At 38.3% G+C, this 18,218-nt stretch overlaps 2 protein-coding genes across 3 annotated transcripts in view; one reads left to right on the top strand and one right to left on the bottom strand.

Annotated features, from left to right (window-relative positions):
* The window catches only part of LOC128518381 (oocyte zinc finger protein XlCOF6-like), a 28,894-nt gene that overhangs the window by 4,605 nt on the left and 6,071 nt on the right, over nt 1-18,218 (top strand). Inside the window, exon 3 of the mRNA XM_053491467.1 lies at nt 13,764-14,528. Within this exon, the coding sequence (XP_053347442.1) occupies nt 13,764-14,528 (765 nt within the window). The remainder of the gene's footprint in view (nt 1-13,763; nt 14,529-18,218) is intronic.
* LOC128518283 (zinc finger protein 239-like) lies at nt 4,377-7,499 on the bottom strand. Of its 2 annotated transcripts, XM_053491319.1 has the most exons (3): nt 7,406-7,499; nt 7,074-7,152; nt 4,377-6,130 (listed from the first exon to the last, which is right to left on the bottom strand). In XM_053491319.1, the coding sequence occupies exon 3, from the start codon at nt 6,114-6,116 to the stop codon at nt 4,953-4,955; it is 1,164 nt and encodes a 387-aa protein (XP_053347294.1). In that variant the 5' UTR covers nt 6,117-6,130; nt 7,074-7,152; nt 7,406-7,499; the 3' UTR covers nt 4,377-4,952. The 2 variants fall into 2 exon arrangements, with proteins under 2 accessions (XP_053347294.1, XP_053347300.1); XM_053491325.1 differs by lacking the exon at nt 7,074-7,152 and having other exon boundaries at nt 7,406-7,492.

Genomic DNA, 18,218 nt, shown 5'->3' with positions numbered 1-18,218 from the left:
CATGGTGCTTAATGGGTTGGGTTTTGCAAATACTGCCCTTCATGTCTTAAAATAACAATTGACTGTTGTTAATGTTGTTGTTACTTAATGACCTACAGTAATGCCATACATGTTATTTGAAAGAAAAATCCAGTATTGTTCTAGAATGTAGAAAATCACTAAACAAAAAAACAACAACATTGAATTGCAAGGTGTCCACAACGTTTGGCTGGTACTATGGGTCTGTACGGTCCACAGTACTGAGGAGAAAGCAGCTGCCTGTCAAAACCCACATGGAAAACCAAGACAACATCTTACAAACATCTTACAAGCTTGTCATCTTAAGCTCCACTTTATCTCCTTTAGTAACTGCTTCCAAGTATATATGTATTGGTGGACCTAAATAACTGGGTAAATAAATAAACAAATCATAAAGTGTTAATAATAAGTAGTGTTTCTGGAACTGTTTTATAAAAGCAAAATGACACACGATGCTGGATGTAGCATGGCTGATACCGCAGAGTGCTGTATTGTTGGATATCAGCATGGCTGTTTTGCTGATATCCTTCACAGCCATGCTGATATTCAACAGTACAGCACTCTGTCTCATGTGTAATTATTACTAATTTTCTGATTTTTTTTTTTTATGACAAGAAATGGGGTTAGCTAGGTAAGGTCAGAGTTGTAGTGTTACCTATAAGTTTTACAATTTTACAATATGATGTCAATGGTTGATCTTCATAAAGACAGAAAAGGCAAAAGAAGTCAAACAGTGCTCTATATACAGTATTTGCATAGATATGTACTGTAGTATTTAAAAATAGCGACTCATGACCACTTTTTTAATCCTGGCTAAAACTCGGGATGAGAATGAAAGTGTAGCATCATCCAACACCAGTCTGTTCGTACCAAATAAACTCAGTATAACTAATTACATTTTAAAAAGAGATGTACAGTACACATTTAAATACTTGTAAAGACACAAATGTGCCAATACTGTATATCAGCTATGGGTTTGACTTATACATTTAAGAATACAGGAAATAATTTGATTAACATGTGTTGTGTGAACTGCGCATGTATGTATGTTCGCATTGAACAGGTCTACACAGTGTCCAGTTCATGATTCATATAAACTATATGAATAAACTGTATAAATAAAATGATTAGTGGAATAGAGGGGAAATGCAGAAGTGGAATTTAAATTCTGTCCTTTTAGAATTCCAATTATTATTATTATTATTATTATTATTATTATTATTATTATTATTATTATTATTTTGCTTTTATTCTGAAATATATTTTAAATATTGTGATATATTTATTATATGTACATATATATATACACAGAATTACACAGTAAGTAGTAAAATGCTTTGCTGTCCAGGCATTAAAATAAAAGTTATTTTATACATTTATTAAAGAAAGTTATAAAGGAAATAATGTTTCCACTACAAAAAAAATTTACACTGAAGACTATCAGTACAATTATACTAATATTAAGTATCACAAGCAGTGTTGCAAAGTACTTTTTGGTTACTTTTTTGTAACATTTTTGATGTAGTGATAGGTCTGCCATTTAAGTACTCGGTTATTTGTTTATATTTTCGAAAATTTAATTCATTATTCAGTCAGTTATGCAATCCGTGAGCCAGACAGCAGTGATTACGTTATTGTGTGAAAGTCGTCCTACAAGCCCCGCCCCCAATAATCCGCCCCCTTCTGTTATTCCTGCTATAATTCCTTTTATACCCCTATCTCACCTGTGCGGTTTGACTCACGGTGAAAAGCGGTGTAAGGCACTGTGAGCCGCCGTGAGTGACCGCCCAACGTTCTAAGAAGTCTGCGAGGACCAACGCGCGGAAAGATGGAAATGTAATCGCCGTGCTGTGATGGTAATGCTGTAATCTAACTGATTACATTTTGATGACAGTAATTTTCTAATGTAAATAGTTATTTTAAAAAGTAACATCCCCCAACACTGATCACAAGGCATAGAACAACAATTAAAATTGTGGTTTTAGCAGTGTGATTACACACAAGGTTGAACAATCAAAAAGAAATGGCAGCTGAACTGTGGTTATATGTGTCATGAAGTCCAAGATAGATGGTTTCTTAGATTCATAACCAAGAAAATGTGGAAAATTCACACATTCTAATATTTTGTTTGACTGAATTTAGCAATGTGGTTTCCATTTCATGTATGAAAATGATTTTTCAGAACCACCTTTTCACACTGGAATATGAGTGTGATATCAAGGTAGAAGAAAACTCTATAGATGTGATAAACTGGTGATTCAGTATATTCAGGTGGTCAGCTGACTTCATTTTATTGCCACATAACGTTACTGAGTCTAGACCTGAGTAACTGATCAACCCCAGATCATAACACTGTCTCCAGAGGCTTGTACAGTGGACACTATGCATGAATGTTGCATCGCTTCATGCGCTTTCCTTCTTATCCTGACGCGCCCATCACTCTGGAATAGGCTCAAACTGGACCTATCAGGTCACATGATCTAGTCCCATCTGACAGGATTGGGACTAAACAGTTGTGCGTCCATAAGAAAACCACTTGTTCATGAGACTCATCAGAAAAAAAGGCTTCAGTTTGCTAGCGAGCATAAGGATTGGACAATGGAAAAAGCTCATGTTATCTGAGTCCTATGAACAAGTGGTTTTTTTATAGAAACACAGCTGTTTAGTCCCAATCCAGTAATTTCTCATCACACTGTTCATGGGAACATGCTCTTACTTTAACTATTAAGCATATTTGTCATTTCTCCTGGCAATTTTTGTGATGCAACTTCACTAAGCTGATGGGTGTGAATGACTACCCTTTCAGTTTTTATAGTGATTTTTATGTTAAAGTACTGATCTATTAACTAGATGTGTGTGGGTTTTAGCCCAAGGGATTAGTCCTAGGTATTTAGTCCCAGTTAAGGGCCCAATTGACTTTTCAGGAAGAAGCTTCCTCTGTAAGAAAGATTGCTGAGGATTAGGAATGTCAGGTGTCAAACCGTTTAATCATTTTTAAGTAGTCCATCCCCTCATTATCAGAGTCCCCACAAGGGTCAACAGCAGACTGTATGTTGGGAGTAGAGTTAGAAGTGACAGCGTTCAGGATCATTTATACCTGGTGTGGCCGGTGATGTTTCTGGGGGAAGTTTGGCACCGCACCTTTAAAGTTTGCACTGGTAAAGTCCCTGCCACAATGAGTGCCAGTAATATGTTTGGTGTTAAGTGCGAGTCTCATGTAATTATCATAAGGCAGTGTCCCTGTCTGCCTGAGGTGGAATATATAACAGTTTAACCAAAGGAAAATCCAGAGCAACATAGAAAGTGTGTAATTTCATGATCAGGAGCTCCAGGTTGGGTGTACAAAAGTGTGTGAGGGGGATACATAATTCTCAGGCTTTCGTACCAGCTCCTGTTTACCATCAGACACACACTGCCTTCTCTTGACTTTTCCAACCTTTATGGACATCGTCATTATCATTGACATCATCTGGTCCATGAAGTACGGCAAAAAATAAATAAATTGCCCAGTCAGGTCCAGTACCGATGGTTCAGCCATGTCTTGTTTAAGCAGATGGGGTTCCTGAATTACCCACCTTAACTTAGCCCTGGCCCTGAAATCATTAAGCTTGTTCTTCAGACCCCTCAGACTATTTCTGATACCAGGCTGTTTCCCTTGGAGGGTCTGGCACCCTTGTTCCTTTTCAGGACTTTCTTCATAGGTTTAGGTGCATGTGTGTATACAATGGTGGCCAAAAGCATCGAGATAAAAGTAAAATTCTATGTTTTGATATTCTTCCTGAAAATTATGTACAGAAATTTGAGAACTCCAGAGTTTTAGCAAAGTTTTTTTTTTTTATTAACTAAACCAGCTTATCCTGATCTTAATACTTTTGGCCACCGCTCTATGTGCATGAGTGTATGTAATATATACTGTAAGTATATACAGTACTGACTGAAAATTAACTTTTCCACATTTTTTTATGTTTTACACTCATCTTAAAATAGATTCAATACACACATTACTCCATGATGACAAAGTAGAAACAGGTATTTGGAGTGTTTTTCTTTTAGTTGTAAAAATAAATAAATAAGTAAAGACTAAAATATGGACTAAAAAAAAGACTAAAATTAACAATATAATAAATGTATATATTGTTAATTTTAAGGTGGTAAAATGAAACGGGGAAAAACCAACCAAGCACACAGACCCAAGGAGGAAATACAGTAAAACCCTTGATGTTTGAGGCCGCAGGGCTAACTGCTACGCTACACTTGGCCTTTTAATAAAGTGTTTAATAAATGTGCTAAGAATAAGTGTTGTTTCTCTGTCTTAAAATATATATTTTTAAATAATTGTCCATATTTGTCTTTCCAATATTGTAGACTTTAAGTTAAAACATAAAAGCAAATGAAAGCAAAAATGCCTTTGATGATCATGCAAATGTTTTTGGTCTGTTATACCAGGGTGTGTGGGTGGGGATGTTGGTGGGGGTTGTCTGGTAGACAGCTAAAATGTTAACTTTGTGAATATACATATGTTTATTAACCAGAATGTGTTTTAACACAAAATACAAAAAAATATATAGTTCCTGTATTGTTGCATGTAGATGTCAAAAACTGCTGGCTCCAAGTCAGCACATCTGTGTTACATCCATTATGGCAATGTAAGCAATTTTACTTAATAGAAACCACTGGCATTGGACACGATTCAGCTGTACAACGTTCATCCTATAGCTTGTTTTTGAATTTGAGAGTGTTTTCTGGACAGTACTTAGATAAACAAACCAAATAAATCTGTGTGCAGTGCTCTGACAACGCTTTTAAGACTTTCTTTAATTGAATCTTTTCCCGCTCTTTGAACACTTGCACTTGTGCATGCACTGGTGTTCCTGGAGACCGCGCTCTAGATTAAATCTTTTTTACATTATGAGCAATGATACAGTATGATGATATCATGTGTGACTTCCTTGGTGGCGCCGGAAAGCATTGACATGGGCGAAAAGCTTCCCGCAGTGTGAGCAGCAATATGGCTTCTCTCCAGTATGGATCCTCTGGTGTATTTTGAGTGTACCTCGCTGAGTAAACCTTCTCCCACACTGTAAACAGATAAACGGTTTCTCTCCTGTATGGATTCTCTGGTGTTGTTCGACATTGCTGCGTCGAGCGAAGCACTTTCCACAGTGTCCGCAGGCAAACACTTTCCCCCCTGTGTGAACGCGCTGGTGATCTTGGAGGTGACGTTCCAGGTTAAAACTCTTCCCACAATGTGAGCAGTTATACTTTTTGTGTCCCGCGTGAATTCCTAGGTGACGCTGGAAGTTGTTGACGTGAGCGAAGGATTTTCCGCAGTGCGAGCAGCAGTATGGTTTCTCTCCCGTATGGATGCGCTGGTGTGTTTTGAGGGTGCCGTGGTGAGTAAAACTTTTCCCGCACTGTGAGCAGATGAAGGGTTTCTCTCCGGTGTGAATTTGCTGGTGCTGTTTGAAACTGCTGAGTCGAGTGAAATTCTTGTCACACTCTGAGCAATTATACGGCCGCTCGCCGGTGTGGATACGCTGGTGTATTTTCAGGTTAACCAGGTGAGAAAATTTGCTTCCGCATTGTAAGCAGGTAAAGGGTTTCTCTCCGGTGTGAATATGTTGGTGTTTTTTGTAACTGCCAAACCGGGTGAAGCTCATCCCGCACTCTGAGCACTGATACGGTTTCTCTCCGGTGTGAATGCGCTCGTGTCTTCGCAGAGTGCTTGACTGAGCGAAGCTGTTCCCGCACTGCGAGCAAGTAAACGGTTTCTCTCCTGTGTGAATACGCTGGTGTTCTTTGAAATAACTGAGCTGATTAAAACTCTTTCCGCACTGCGGACAGGGGTACGGCTTCTCTCCCGTGTGAATTTGTTGGTGGCGCTTGAAATTGCCGAGTCGATTAAAACGCCTCCCGCACTGTGAGCAGTCATAGGGTTTCTCTCCGGTGTGAATGCGCCGGTGCTTTTGAAGACCTCTCTGGTGAGTAAAACTCTTCCCACACTGGGAACACTGGTGAAGCTCTGGTACACAAGGGGCGATGAGACAAGCTTTAGCAGGAGTTTTCTGTTTATGGGTGGAATCTCTTGTTCGCAGCATCTTCTTATTAATCACTAGTGAGAAAAAAAAGTGACATAATAACATGAAAATACAAAAACGTAGTGTCACAACAACCATATGATTTTTTTATTCTTGTCGTAGAAATCCTTAATCTACTCAATTCTGGATAAAAATTCTTTCATTGATTTAAAACACATTGTTAAATATATTTAAGCAATATCACACTTGAGGTCATGCTGTTGTTTGGAATATCAGCACAGTATCCAGCACAACAGCAGGACCTTGAGTGTAATCAACAGGGATAAAAGTAGTTTTAAACTTTTACTGGAACTGTGTAGCCAAAGGTTGAGGAGAATAAACCATGAAGATGGTGGACAGTCCTAAGGAACTCACGAGCTTTACTTTATATTTTCACTTAAGAATATTAACTCCATTAACCTTCAGGTTCCAAGGTCCAATCCCAAATAGTGTTAAATGGAAAGCTAGTGAAACAAGTACATTCCCTTGCTTCGCACACCAAGTAGTGCCCTTGATCAGAGGTTAGAGAGGGATTTGAACTTCAGTCTTGTGTTAGGAGGTTATCTGAAGTGACATTTAAGCAACTATTATGGAGACGGCGTGTTGTTTAAGACGACATAACGTTATCAGGTGTGTGTTCTTACTGGAAGTGCTTCTGTGACTGGGTGTGAATGTGGGTTTAGTCAGGCAGCTGCTCTCTCCTCAGTACTGCGGAGTTACTGTAACTACGGTACTGCAATTAGTGTAATTAACCACTGTATAACACCTGGGATGCTAATTGACGTCCCAGTGTCGTTACTGTCCATTATTGGCACTCGTGGAACGGATCTCATCAGATTTCTTGGTCAGAACTGACTGCTCTATAATACATGACAAAAGTTTTTGTTGTTGATGTTGTTATGTGGAACGGTAACACATTTGACACATAAAGAGTGTTCTTTTACGGTCAGCTACTACTCTTAAACCTTGCACTCGAACCTTTAATCTTCTTAACATCTGCCGATCCATACTCATTTGTAACCCTCTGGTTGAACTGTAACTGGTGTGATATTGTCACCTGAAAACAGAGAATACACAGGGATTTAGCTTCCGCTTGCTGACCATTTTATGCAAAGTAGGTGAAGTAATCTAGGTGTTTGTTCCTCAGCAAAGGATTTTAAAAAATAACTGACTGCCACTATGAATAGGTGTGTTATATACTTACTGATGAACAGTGTTACATACTGTATAAACAGAGATCCATTTAGGATCCAGTCAGTAACCAGTTTCACTCTGACTCACCCCCAAGATTTAAAGATCAATGCATTTACCTTCTTCACATGCTGTTACTTCTAGATCAGATTTATTACTGTAAGTACAGATGAAGCTACATGGAGAGAGGATAAGCTCGCATGGATAACTGCAGCTCTTCCACTATTAAAAATGTTTTCAGAGCTAAAAGATAGCGTACTGCCACCTGCTGGACCGAAAGCAAATGTCATCTCCTCATATTTGTCATTTTTATTGACTTTTTTTTTTTTTTTTGCTAAAAACTAAAAATCACCTTGTAGAAGCACTTTAACCCTCTGGTTGAGGTTGTCTGCAAAATGCTTTAAATGTAAGAAGATCATCTTTATGTGGGTTTGTTCCCTCATGCCCTAAATTTCCTGGGACGGGCTCCAGGACGCCCCATGACCCTGCATGCAAGATAAAGTGGTATAGACAGTGATTGAGTGAGAAAATGATAAGGTGTCTAACAATAATTGATATTTTCTTGAACACCTTCATCCATAACCTAGATATTATCCTGTGTCAACTTCTTGAAGTACAACATTAAACTATATGTCCAGTCAGCTTTTTATTTAAACTGCAGCAGAAATGCAGCTGTCCCTCAAATTGGCAGTTATACATACATGCAATGTTCACCACGGTTAGGCCAATGGTGAGCAACAAAATCTTCTTGTAATTTCACAACCATGGTAGGACCTCCAGAACAAACCCTCAAGCCTGGCGGTGCAAGACCACAGTGCTAACTACACCGCAATTCAACCTATGGGAACCAAAACCAATTTATTTATTTATTATTATTTTTGATTTTTTTTGTACCAGTCTGCAAACATATTTTTTTTTGTTCATTTATGACTTCTTTTTGGAGTCCACTTTTCCTCGCGTTCATTTCACATTTTGAAATTTGGAACTCCAGTACTGGACTTTTGACCTTTGGGTACAACACCCTTGATGCGTTCCATTCTGCGGCATGCTTCACAGGATGCTCTTTACTTCCTCCTCCCTGTATAGGGAATGTCAGTAAAGAGAACTTCCATTGACAAAACTCCATCACTCAAAAACTCTGCGACGTTAATAAAGCTTTTTATTATTATTATTATTATTATTATTTTTATAGCCTACACTACCTCTCAAAAGTTTGGGATCACGTTTTAACTCGTTCATGGTTGTTCCTGAGTTTAATTTCTTTCTACACTCTAAAGCAATGCTGAAGGCTTTCAAAATATGCAACAATCCTCTTTGAACAGTTATAACAGATATTGAGATGTATATCTGCTACTTCCGCTCTGTAGGTGCTGGTTGTTAATTGGTGATTTCTGAGGCTGGTGACTCTAAATGAACTTCTCCTCTGCAGCAGAGCTCAGTTTTGGTCTTGTTTTCCTGGGAAGGTCTTCATGAGAGACAGTTTCATCATTGATGGGTTTTGGAAATGCACTTGACACAATACTGTTCTTGTAAGAACTGTTCCCAGAACAGCTGAGCTTCATGGCTTATAAAAACAACTGTCTCTTGTCAATGACACTCGTATTAAAAGGACACAACAGTTAAAAACTTAATTAAATCAAGAAATCCTTGATATTATATACACTAGCACTAAAAAGTTTGGGATGACTTGCAAATTTCAGTTGTAGAATGTAGAAAATAAATCACTAAACATCCCAAACTTTTTAGTGGTAGTGTATATAATGTCAAGGATTTCTTGATTCAATTAAGTTTTTAACTATTGTGTCCTATTAATATAAGTGTCATTCTTAATAATAATGATAATAAATTCATAAATCCTTTTTTTTTATCAAGCTTAATATTTTTAGCCTTTTTTAATTGTGTTCAACTTTTCAATCCTGGGTAAATTCTTGTAAGTTGTTCCCAGTGTTCCCAGTAATGATTCTAAAGGTTTCTTAGCTTTTCATTAGCAGATACAGTACTGTACTGTATGTTCATCCAATCTGAGTGAATCCTTTTCCAATCATTCAGTCCAGCAGGTGGCGGAAGAAAACACGTCATTACAAGACAAGGAAGAAGAAAAAGACCGGAAGTAATTTCCCGCGTGGAATACCCAGCGACCCATCCGAGCTAAAAACACCTCGGCATGTAATTATTTCCACCTGCAACCGATGTGATCGAGTTAATAGTAATAATAAGACGGTTTTCAGAGGAGGAGCAGGAATCTGCTGATCTATAAATCCTGAGGTGAGTTAATGACTGTGAAACGGTTAGTGACTGGATCCCGAGTCCTGATAATACAGTATGGAACAGGAGCTAACCTTTATAACCACCTTTATCAGGGAAGGATTCTCATTGTTAGATTTGTGAAATTCTTTTTATTATGTTTATTTTTTTTACTAAGTGTTTAGTTAATTTTCCCCTTAAAAAGCCCCTGGGGGGGGGGCATTTACCTTCCTCTCCTCAAGTGTTCAATAACATAACCCAGTTAATTAATGAACTGATCCAGGCGTCCCAGGGAACAGCTGGATCATCCTGAGGATCATCCTGAGGATCATCCTGGATCAGTAATCAGTAGGGTATTACTGGGTTAGGATGCCGGTGCAGCAGTAAACCAGGGCGCTACTGGGAATATATCAATAACGTCAGTGTTGATAAATGATGTTATGGTTTTTAACAGTCTTTCCTACGCATTCACGTTACCTTCATCGCAGTATAAATGTAATTCACCGTGCAGCTCGTCTTCAATAATACAGTATATATGCATATATTATAAAATGAAATGTACATGTAAAAATAAAAATCATCACATACTGCCGAGAGACCCTCAGGTTCCATTTAAAACCCTCCCCTCCATTTAAAAAACATAACATTTTTTTGTGAACAAACATGGAACTGTGCGTCAGAGTAGGAAGCCCTTAAAAACCCAAAACATTATATATATATATATATATATATATATATATATATATATATATAAGCATTTTATTTTTTTTGCATTGTGTTTTAATAAATATATACAGCTCTGGGAAAAAAAGAGACCACTGCTCAATAATGAATACAGGTGCATGTGTTGGTGAAATGAACGGTTTTGTTTAAAAAAATTTTTTACACTATTTCTCCTAAATTCAGAATATAATTATTATTTAGAGTGGATATTTAAATGAAATGACATCATCACAGCACATCAAAATAATACAAGATCATGCAGTATTTGCAGAGCTAAAAAGCAAAATGGAAAAAAAAACACAAATTGTGTTAATGATTTGGCTAATTGACATTAAGAAATCAGTATTTGGTGGAATAATCCAGATTTGCAGTTACAGCTTATATGTGTTTTGGCTTTCCACCAGTTTTTCACATTGCTGTTGGGTAACTTTATACCACTCTTTCTGCAAAAAAAAAAAAAAGCCAACAGCTCAGCTTTGCTTGGTGGCTTGTGACCCTCCATCTTCCCCTTGATGATATTACAAAGGTTTCCTGGAGTAAACTGCAGTGGCCTCTAATTTTTGTTCCAAGGCTGTGTATGTACATGAGGTCAGGATTGTGCAAGTGACATACACTTTTTTTCCCCAGCACAACCTAGTCAATATGATGAACTGAATTTTATTTTATTTTAACCAACTATACGCACATTACTGAACAAAAAAAAAGTGACATAGGAAAACAAATGGCACAGATTTATAAGATAACATGTTTTGTTGCTGTTTAAGGTTCTTTTGTTCAACTTAATTAAATGATAATAATAAGCAAATTTTTTGAGGTCTACATTTTCGTGACAGTATTCCCATATTCTAGTAGCGGTACAATTTACCCATTTTAAAAGTAATAATTTTGTTTCTGTCTGAAGCCTCCTCTGTCTATACACCGGCAGGACTTCTGCATACTTCTTGTATATGCAAGAAAAATCGGCTATGAATTGATGAATGCAGTGGTGCCTTACGGATCCGTGCTGCTTGAGTTTTAAGGATCAGACCTCATGTTGTTGTTGTGTTTTTTTTTTTCTTTTTTTAAAGAAGAGTCTCTGCAGAGCATGTGTGACCGTCTGTACGCCCTTCTTATACTTTTTATTACGTCAGCTGGCATCCGGCGTCTGAATAAGTACAGTGATAAAAATGTGAAACTACTCTATTGGCGTATCAAGCCCCCCACCTCCAACAACAATCATCATCGTTGTAGAGTTGCACTGAAACCTGTGTAACTGCTAGCGACCTTGTTTGCAACTGATGCAGTGTAGAAACCTAGCCAAATGAGCCTTTCGTCATGTCGCTGGTGCTGTGTCTAGGCTCTGCCCAGTGATGTAGTCTACTTTCTATTTTGTGGGTATAACTGGATGATTCCTCATAGCCTAGGTCTAACCCACCCAAAGTCTGATACCTTTAGGACATACATTCGAGAGTATTCTAACAGATTGTGGAGCTTCTAAATCATGATGTGAACGAGAAAGAAATATTAAAAGGAGGAAGGGACACTTTCACAATCTGAATCCTGTGTCATCAAGGAAGAAAACCTCTATAAATGTAATAACTTGTTGATGCAGTACATTCAGGTGGTCAGCTGACTTCGTTTTATTGCCACATAACATTGCTGAGCCTAGACCTGAGCGACTGAAGCAACACTATGATGGTGATGATGCACGATGGGTGCATCGCTTCTTACCATGACATGCCAATCACTCAGAAATAGGATCAATCTGGACTCATCACTAACGAGTGAGTTTCTTATGGACACAGCTGTTTAGTCCCCGACATGTTCTCATCATGTGTGTGAAAATGCTCTTACTTTCACTATTTAACATAGCTCTGGTCTCTGCTGTCAATTTTCATCATGCATCTTTACATCATGTGTATGTGGTCTCCATTCCTGATGATTTTTTTAAACACATTTCTTCCACAAAGTTGATGGTACAGGACTATCCTTACAAGGTTTAACAATATGTTGAAGAGATCTTAACCCAATTTCATACTGTTAATTGTTTTGGTGCTTAATGTTTGAAATGTGGTATCTAACAACAGACTTGGGATGTCCGACCAAACTAACCTGGCTTCCAGGTAGGGATGGATAAATGGTATAGTTCAACCATTTGGTAGACCCTAGACAATCATATTTAATTGTTTTGGCCAATAACCACACATCTCTATTGAGCAGTACATCAGTGCACACACCAATCGATTTTTATCTGCATTTTCTGCTCAGCAGCAAATGGCCAGTCCACCTTGAAAAAAAAAAATCAATTATCACGTATACGATCAGCTGTTTTTTTATGGAGAAAGGTAGGGAATGAAAAAATGAAGAAATTTCTTTTTTTTTCCCTAAAATAAGAAATATGAAAGTAATGAGGATTAAATGATGCAATTAAAAACTTTTTATTCTTCAACAGCAATTAACATGAAAATGATGTGTCACTCTGCTGTAATTTAGACTAATTCAACAACTGCAAAAAAAAATAAAAAATGGATTTAACCAAGACAAAAAAAAGTTAGTCAGCTGCAACAAGTTAATTACTCCTAACATTTCATAAACTGCCATGTCAGAAGACATATCCTATGGTCATGGCAAAAACTTTACTGAATAAAACCAGTTCTACATGCAGAATGCAAAGAGAACCTAATGGATTGAGACTAAACAGCAATGTAGTGTTAAAGAAAGCACACATCAGTAAGCCTAATTGGGGGGGGGAAGAATGGACAACGGAAAATGTGTTTTGATGAATTCAGGTTTACGCTGTTCCAGAGTGATCAAGGTAAGAAAAGAGGCGGATAAAGTGATGCTCCCATCACCTACCTAGTGCCTACTCTACAAGCCTGTGGGGGCAGTATTATGATCTATTGGTCAGGTCTAGGCTCAGCAATGTCATGTGCCCAAAAAATGAAGTCGGCTGACGACCTGCATGTACTAAATGACCATATTATTACATTTGTTACATACGTTTTTTTTTTTTTCTTTCCTGATGGCACGGCCATATTGCAAGATGATGTCAGGATTCGTCGAGTGGTTCAGGAAGCATGTGACATCATTTTTACACATGGATTGGTCACTTTAGAGTCCAGACCTTAACCCCATTGAGAATCTGTGGGGTGTACTGAAGAGGTTTATGCAGCACTCTGACTCTCTCATCATTAGTTCAAGATTTTGGAGAGAAATGAAGGAAATATTAGTGTGTATTGTTTGATTTTATTTTTTAAGGCAGGCAGTGCATTACCAAATCATTATAACTATTAATTATAATGTACTGTATGCGGAAACGTACAGTAGGTTATACATTCCACTCTCTGTGACTACCTAAAACATGAATCTAAAGGTAAAAAAAAAAATTGTTTTACACATGATATTGAGTTCCAGTTTTTTCTTACTAGAGATGAAGAAGAGCACGATGACTGAGAGTAGTGCGACCAGTGAAGAACAAGTACGCACAGGCCATCACCAGTGCTCATACTGTGGAAGAAGTTTTACTTGCAGGAGCAATTTACTAACACACCAGCGCATTCACACGGGAGAGAAACCGTATCGCTGTTCGGAGTGTGGAAAGCGCTTCACGAAGACGAGTCATCTTAAGGTCCACCAGCGCATTCACACCGGGGACAAGCCGCATTACTGCTCGCAGTGCGGAAAGGGTTTCATTCAGAGAAGCCATCTCGAGGCACATGAGCGTATTCACACAGGGGACAAACCGCATCAGTGTTCGCACTGTGGAAAGGGTTTCACTCAGAAAAGTAACCTCCGGCGACACCTCCGCATCCATACGGGCGAGAAACCGTACCACTGCTCGTGGTGCGGGAAGAGTTTCACTCGCCAGTGTGGGTTACAACTGCACCAGCACATTCACATGGGGGAGAAGCCTCATCCCTGCTCGGACTGCGGGAAGAGTTTCAGTCGAAGAAGTGACCTCCATCTCCACCAGCGCACTCACACGGGGGAGAAGCCGTATCACTGCTCGTTGTGTGGCAAGAGTTTCAAACGACTCGGTGCTTTCCAGTACCACCAACGAGTTCATACAGGGGAGAAACCCTTTCTCTGCTTACTGTGCGGGAGAACATTCACTCACCAGTGTACCCTCAAAACACACCAGCGCACCCACACCGGAGAAAAGCCGTATCACTGTTTGGAGTGCGGGAAAAGATTCACTCAACCGGGTTATTTGAAAATACACCAGCGAAGCCATACAGGAGAGAAGCCGTATCAGTGCTCGCAGTGCGGAAAGAGTTTCAACCAGGGAAGCAATCTGCAGCGGCATCAGCGCCTTCACGCGGCAGAGAAACCGCTTGTCTGCTTATAGTGCGACAGAAGTTACTCGGCAGGGTAGAGGATATCTCAAAATGCATCGACCACGAATCCACACAAGACTACTAGGGTTTGACATGTCAGAAGACCTGCCCAGTTCATTGTTGATTTCTGGACTAACCTTTTTTTTTTATTTATCAACTTCACATAAAGAGAACGGGGCAGGTTACAACTCCTAAGTCTTCATGAGGATTTGGCTCTAAAACTCAGAATGATGTTAGTCTTTCAACTGCTCCCATCGAGGGAGGCACAGGTTTTACGCCAGATGCCCTTGCTGACGCAACCCCCTATTTTATTCGGGTTATGGAATGGCGCTGCATGCAGTGGCGGGGTAGTATGGGGATGTGGCAACCCACTGACGAGGGGGCTCGAACCTGAATTCTCAAATCCTCAGACCAACAACCTAGAGCCTTAGCCGCCTGCTACGTCTCCCCCAGCCTCTAAAACCCAGAATGATGAATCAAAATTTTATCCTTTTCATAATGAAACCAGGTGAACTCATGTAGCCACTCTGATATAATCTGGAACTGTAAGTAGAACAAACTTCATTACAAAGAACTTAGTTGTTCTTTCCCATTATTATTTAACAATTATGATAACTAAAAGCTGACTGAATCCACTTGGTATTAATATACCTGAGAACTTTCACTGGTCCACTCTCTGTATCAGAGACATCTTGTATAGGGGATTCCAGATGGATGTAAAAAAGTCAGAGAAAATGAGATGTGAACTGGGACTAAACAGATGTGTATCCATAAGTAAACCACTTGTTAAATTGAACTTTGGAGCATCAGAAAAAGGTTGTGTGGTTTGCTGAGTCCAGATTGACATTGTAAAAGGCACATCAGAGTAAGAAAGGGAAGCACATGAACTAATCCATGCTTGGTGTCCACTGTACAAGTTTCTGAAGGCAGTGTTATTATCTGGGGTTGCTTCAGTTGCTCAGGTCTAGGCTCAGCAACATTATGTGGCAATAAAATGAAGTCAGCTGACAACCTGATTTACCAGGTTTATCACATTTATTGATTGAGTAATCAGGAATCACATGATTTGACCACCACTACATTATGCATGCAGTGTATTATATACAGTACAGTGCTGGTCACTATAAATGACACCCCTGGTTAAATGTGTTTTTAGGCTCCTAATAAATTAATTTTTTATTGAAACAATATAGAACCACGATGTAAAAAGAAAGAACAATTCAACAATTTTTTTTACATGAAAGCATGTATGCCACAATTACTGGCACCCCTGATGTTAAAACTTAGTACAACCCCAAGACAGCACTTAATTTCCTCCGATAACATTTCACAAGATTGAAGAATACAACTAGAGAGATCTTTGACCATTTATCTTTGCACAATCTTTATAGATCATCCAGAGTCCTGGTACCTCTCTAATGCACTCTCCTCTTGAGCTCACCTCAACTGGATTGAGGACTGGGAGCCATGAAAGGAGCTTTATTTTGTGTCTGCTAAACGATTTTTGTGTAGATTTTACCACACGTTTGGTGTCATGATCCTGCTGTAAGACCCAATGATGACCCATCTTCAGCTTTCTGACAGAGGCCATCAGATTTTGATTTCAAATGTCCTGATATTTCAGAGAGTTCATGATGCCATGTACCTTAACATGGCTCCCAGGGCCTTTGGAAGAGAAACAGGCCCACAGCATCACAGATCCTCTACCATACTTCACAGTGGGCATGAGGTGCTTTTCCGCATACTCATACTTTGTTTTACGCCTGACCCAGACAGTGTTTGTTACCAAAAAAGCTATATCTTAGTCTCATCTGACTATACTGTAGCACATGGTCCAAGTTAAAGTCCCAGAAAAGTCCAGATTATTATGTTTGTGATTGTAGGTGAGAAAAGGTTTTTTCCTTGCAAGCCTCCCAAACAGCTTGTAGGCATGTAGATAGCATCTAATACTTGCTATAGAGACTTTGTGACCCCAAGATGCCACTTTTTGATGCAGTTCTCTAACAGTGAGGTCTGGAGATTCTTTTTTTTTTTTTTTACTTCTCTTACCATCCATCTCACTTGGCGTGTTGGCGAGATAAACTCAGGTCCTCGTCCAGCCTTGTTCCTCACTGTTCCAGTTAAACTTCTCAATGATTCCTCTGACTGTAGATATGGGCGAGTGGCTATTTTCTTGTAGCCATTGCCTGACTTATGAAGGTTGACACACATCTGCCTTACTTGAATGGGGTGTTCTCTTGTCTTTCCCATGTTGAAGAGTGGATAAGAGAAATAGGCCCCTGATTCATGTCATATTTATACCATATGGAAACAGGGAGTAATGAATGATTAATTAAAAGTTTCTAGATACTCTGATCAACTTTATAAACTACAGTAAATATGCTCCGATTAATATATTTTTATAAGTCGTGCCAATAATTGTGGAACAGGTGATTTAAATTTTTTTTTTTTTTGTTATAGATTAACAAAAGCAAATTTCTTTTTAAAGATCAGATTTTTCTACAATTTTTAAAAACACATCTTAACCAGGGCTGCCAATAATGGTGACCAACTTTGTAAACTTTAACACTGTTTACAGTAGAACTCAAAAGGCTAAAGTTTAAGGGGAAAATAAAAACACCAACGGTCATGACATTGGTCTAAACTTCATATAACTGCTTACACTGTGATTAGAGATTTACATGTTTAATTAGTTTTAAAACACAAACATGGCAGTACATTAGCCATTGGTAAAGGTGACAATACTGTACCTTTGAGTTAACATGTTAAGTGTTAACCATGTGTGTATGTGTTTTAGATTAAAATGTGTGTATTTTGCAGATTTTGTGCCCACTTTATGCTTTCTATAAACCTTTTATTTTGAAACTGCTATTAATATGAATTCATCATTCATACCAGTGAAGTTTCTTGTGCACCTGCCGGTTCAGGAAATCTTGTGATTCCTTATTTAGTTTTGTGCCATTAGTCTTAAGTCTGATGTTGAATTACAGGTCAGGTTTAGTTTTTTTCATCCAACTCTGTTGTGTTGTGTTCTCTGCTTAACGAAAGGTGAGTGTTGGAGACAAGCGAGACTTAATTTTTAACTAGATCTATAGTATACTAAGAAATGCTTATTTTGCTAATTTTCCACAGTTTTGTTTAAGATTTACTGCAGATAATGATACTGTGCAGATTAACACCAAGCTTAGAAGCGAGTCGAGATTTTCTCCACTAAAGTGTTTCAGATTAATTTTTAAATAAATTTTCACATTATCATAAGCTAGTATAGAGTTGTTATATTTTAAATCATTAAAACTATTCTTCAAAATTATGTAAATATCTAAGTGAGAAATTAAATGCTGTGAAATTAAAGAATGCAATTCCGCTGCTGAATGTTTACTTTTCTTCCAAAATTCCATGTTCTGTGCATTTAAAAGTTTTATTTAAAAGAAAGTAAATTAAAAGTGAACAGTAGAGAATCACAGTGTCACAGAGATTTAAATGAACGGAAAGGAAATGGATTTAGTGAAAAGTATTGGGTGAGTTGTACGTCTGATCATACACTGCTGCAATTTATTGGCTTTGAATGTGTACTTTGCACAATTGCAATTAATTTGATTCTAATGTCATCAATAAAAAAATATCTTAAGTTAGAATATCTAAAATCTAT

This window comes from Clarias gariepinus, chromosome 1, assembly GCF_024256425.1.
Source record: "Clarias gariepinus isolate MV-2021 ecotype Netherlands chromosome 1, CGAR_prim_01v2, whole genome shotgun sequence".
Taxonomy (NCBI): Eukaryota; Metazoa; Chordata; class Actinopteri; order Siluriformes; family Clariidae; genus Clarias; species Clarias gariepinus.
The sequence above is the reverse complement of the archived record's forward strand: the minus strand, read 5'-3'. Positions and strand labels throughout refer to the sequence as shown.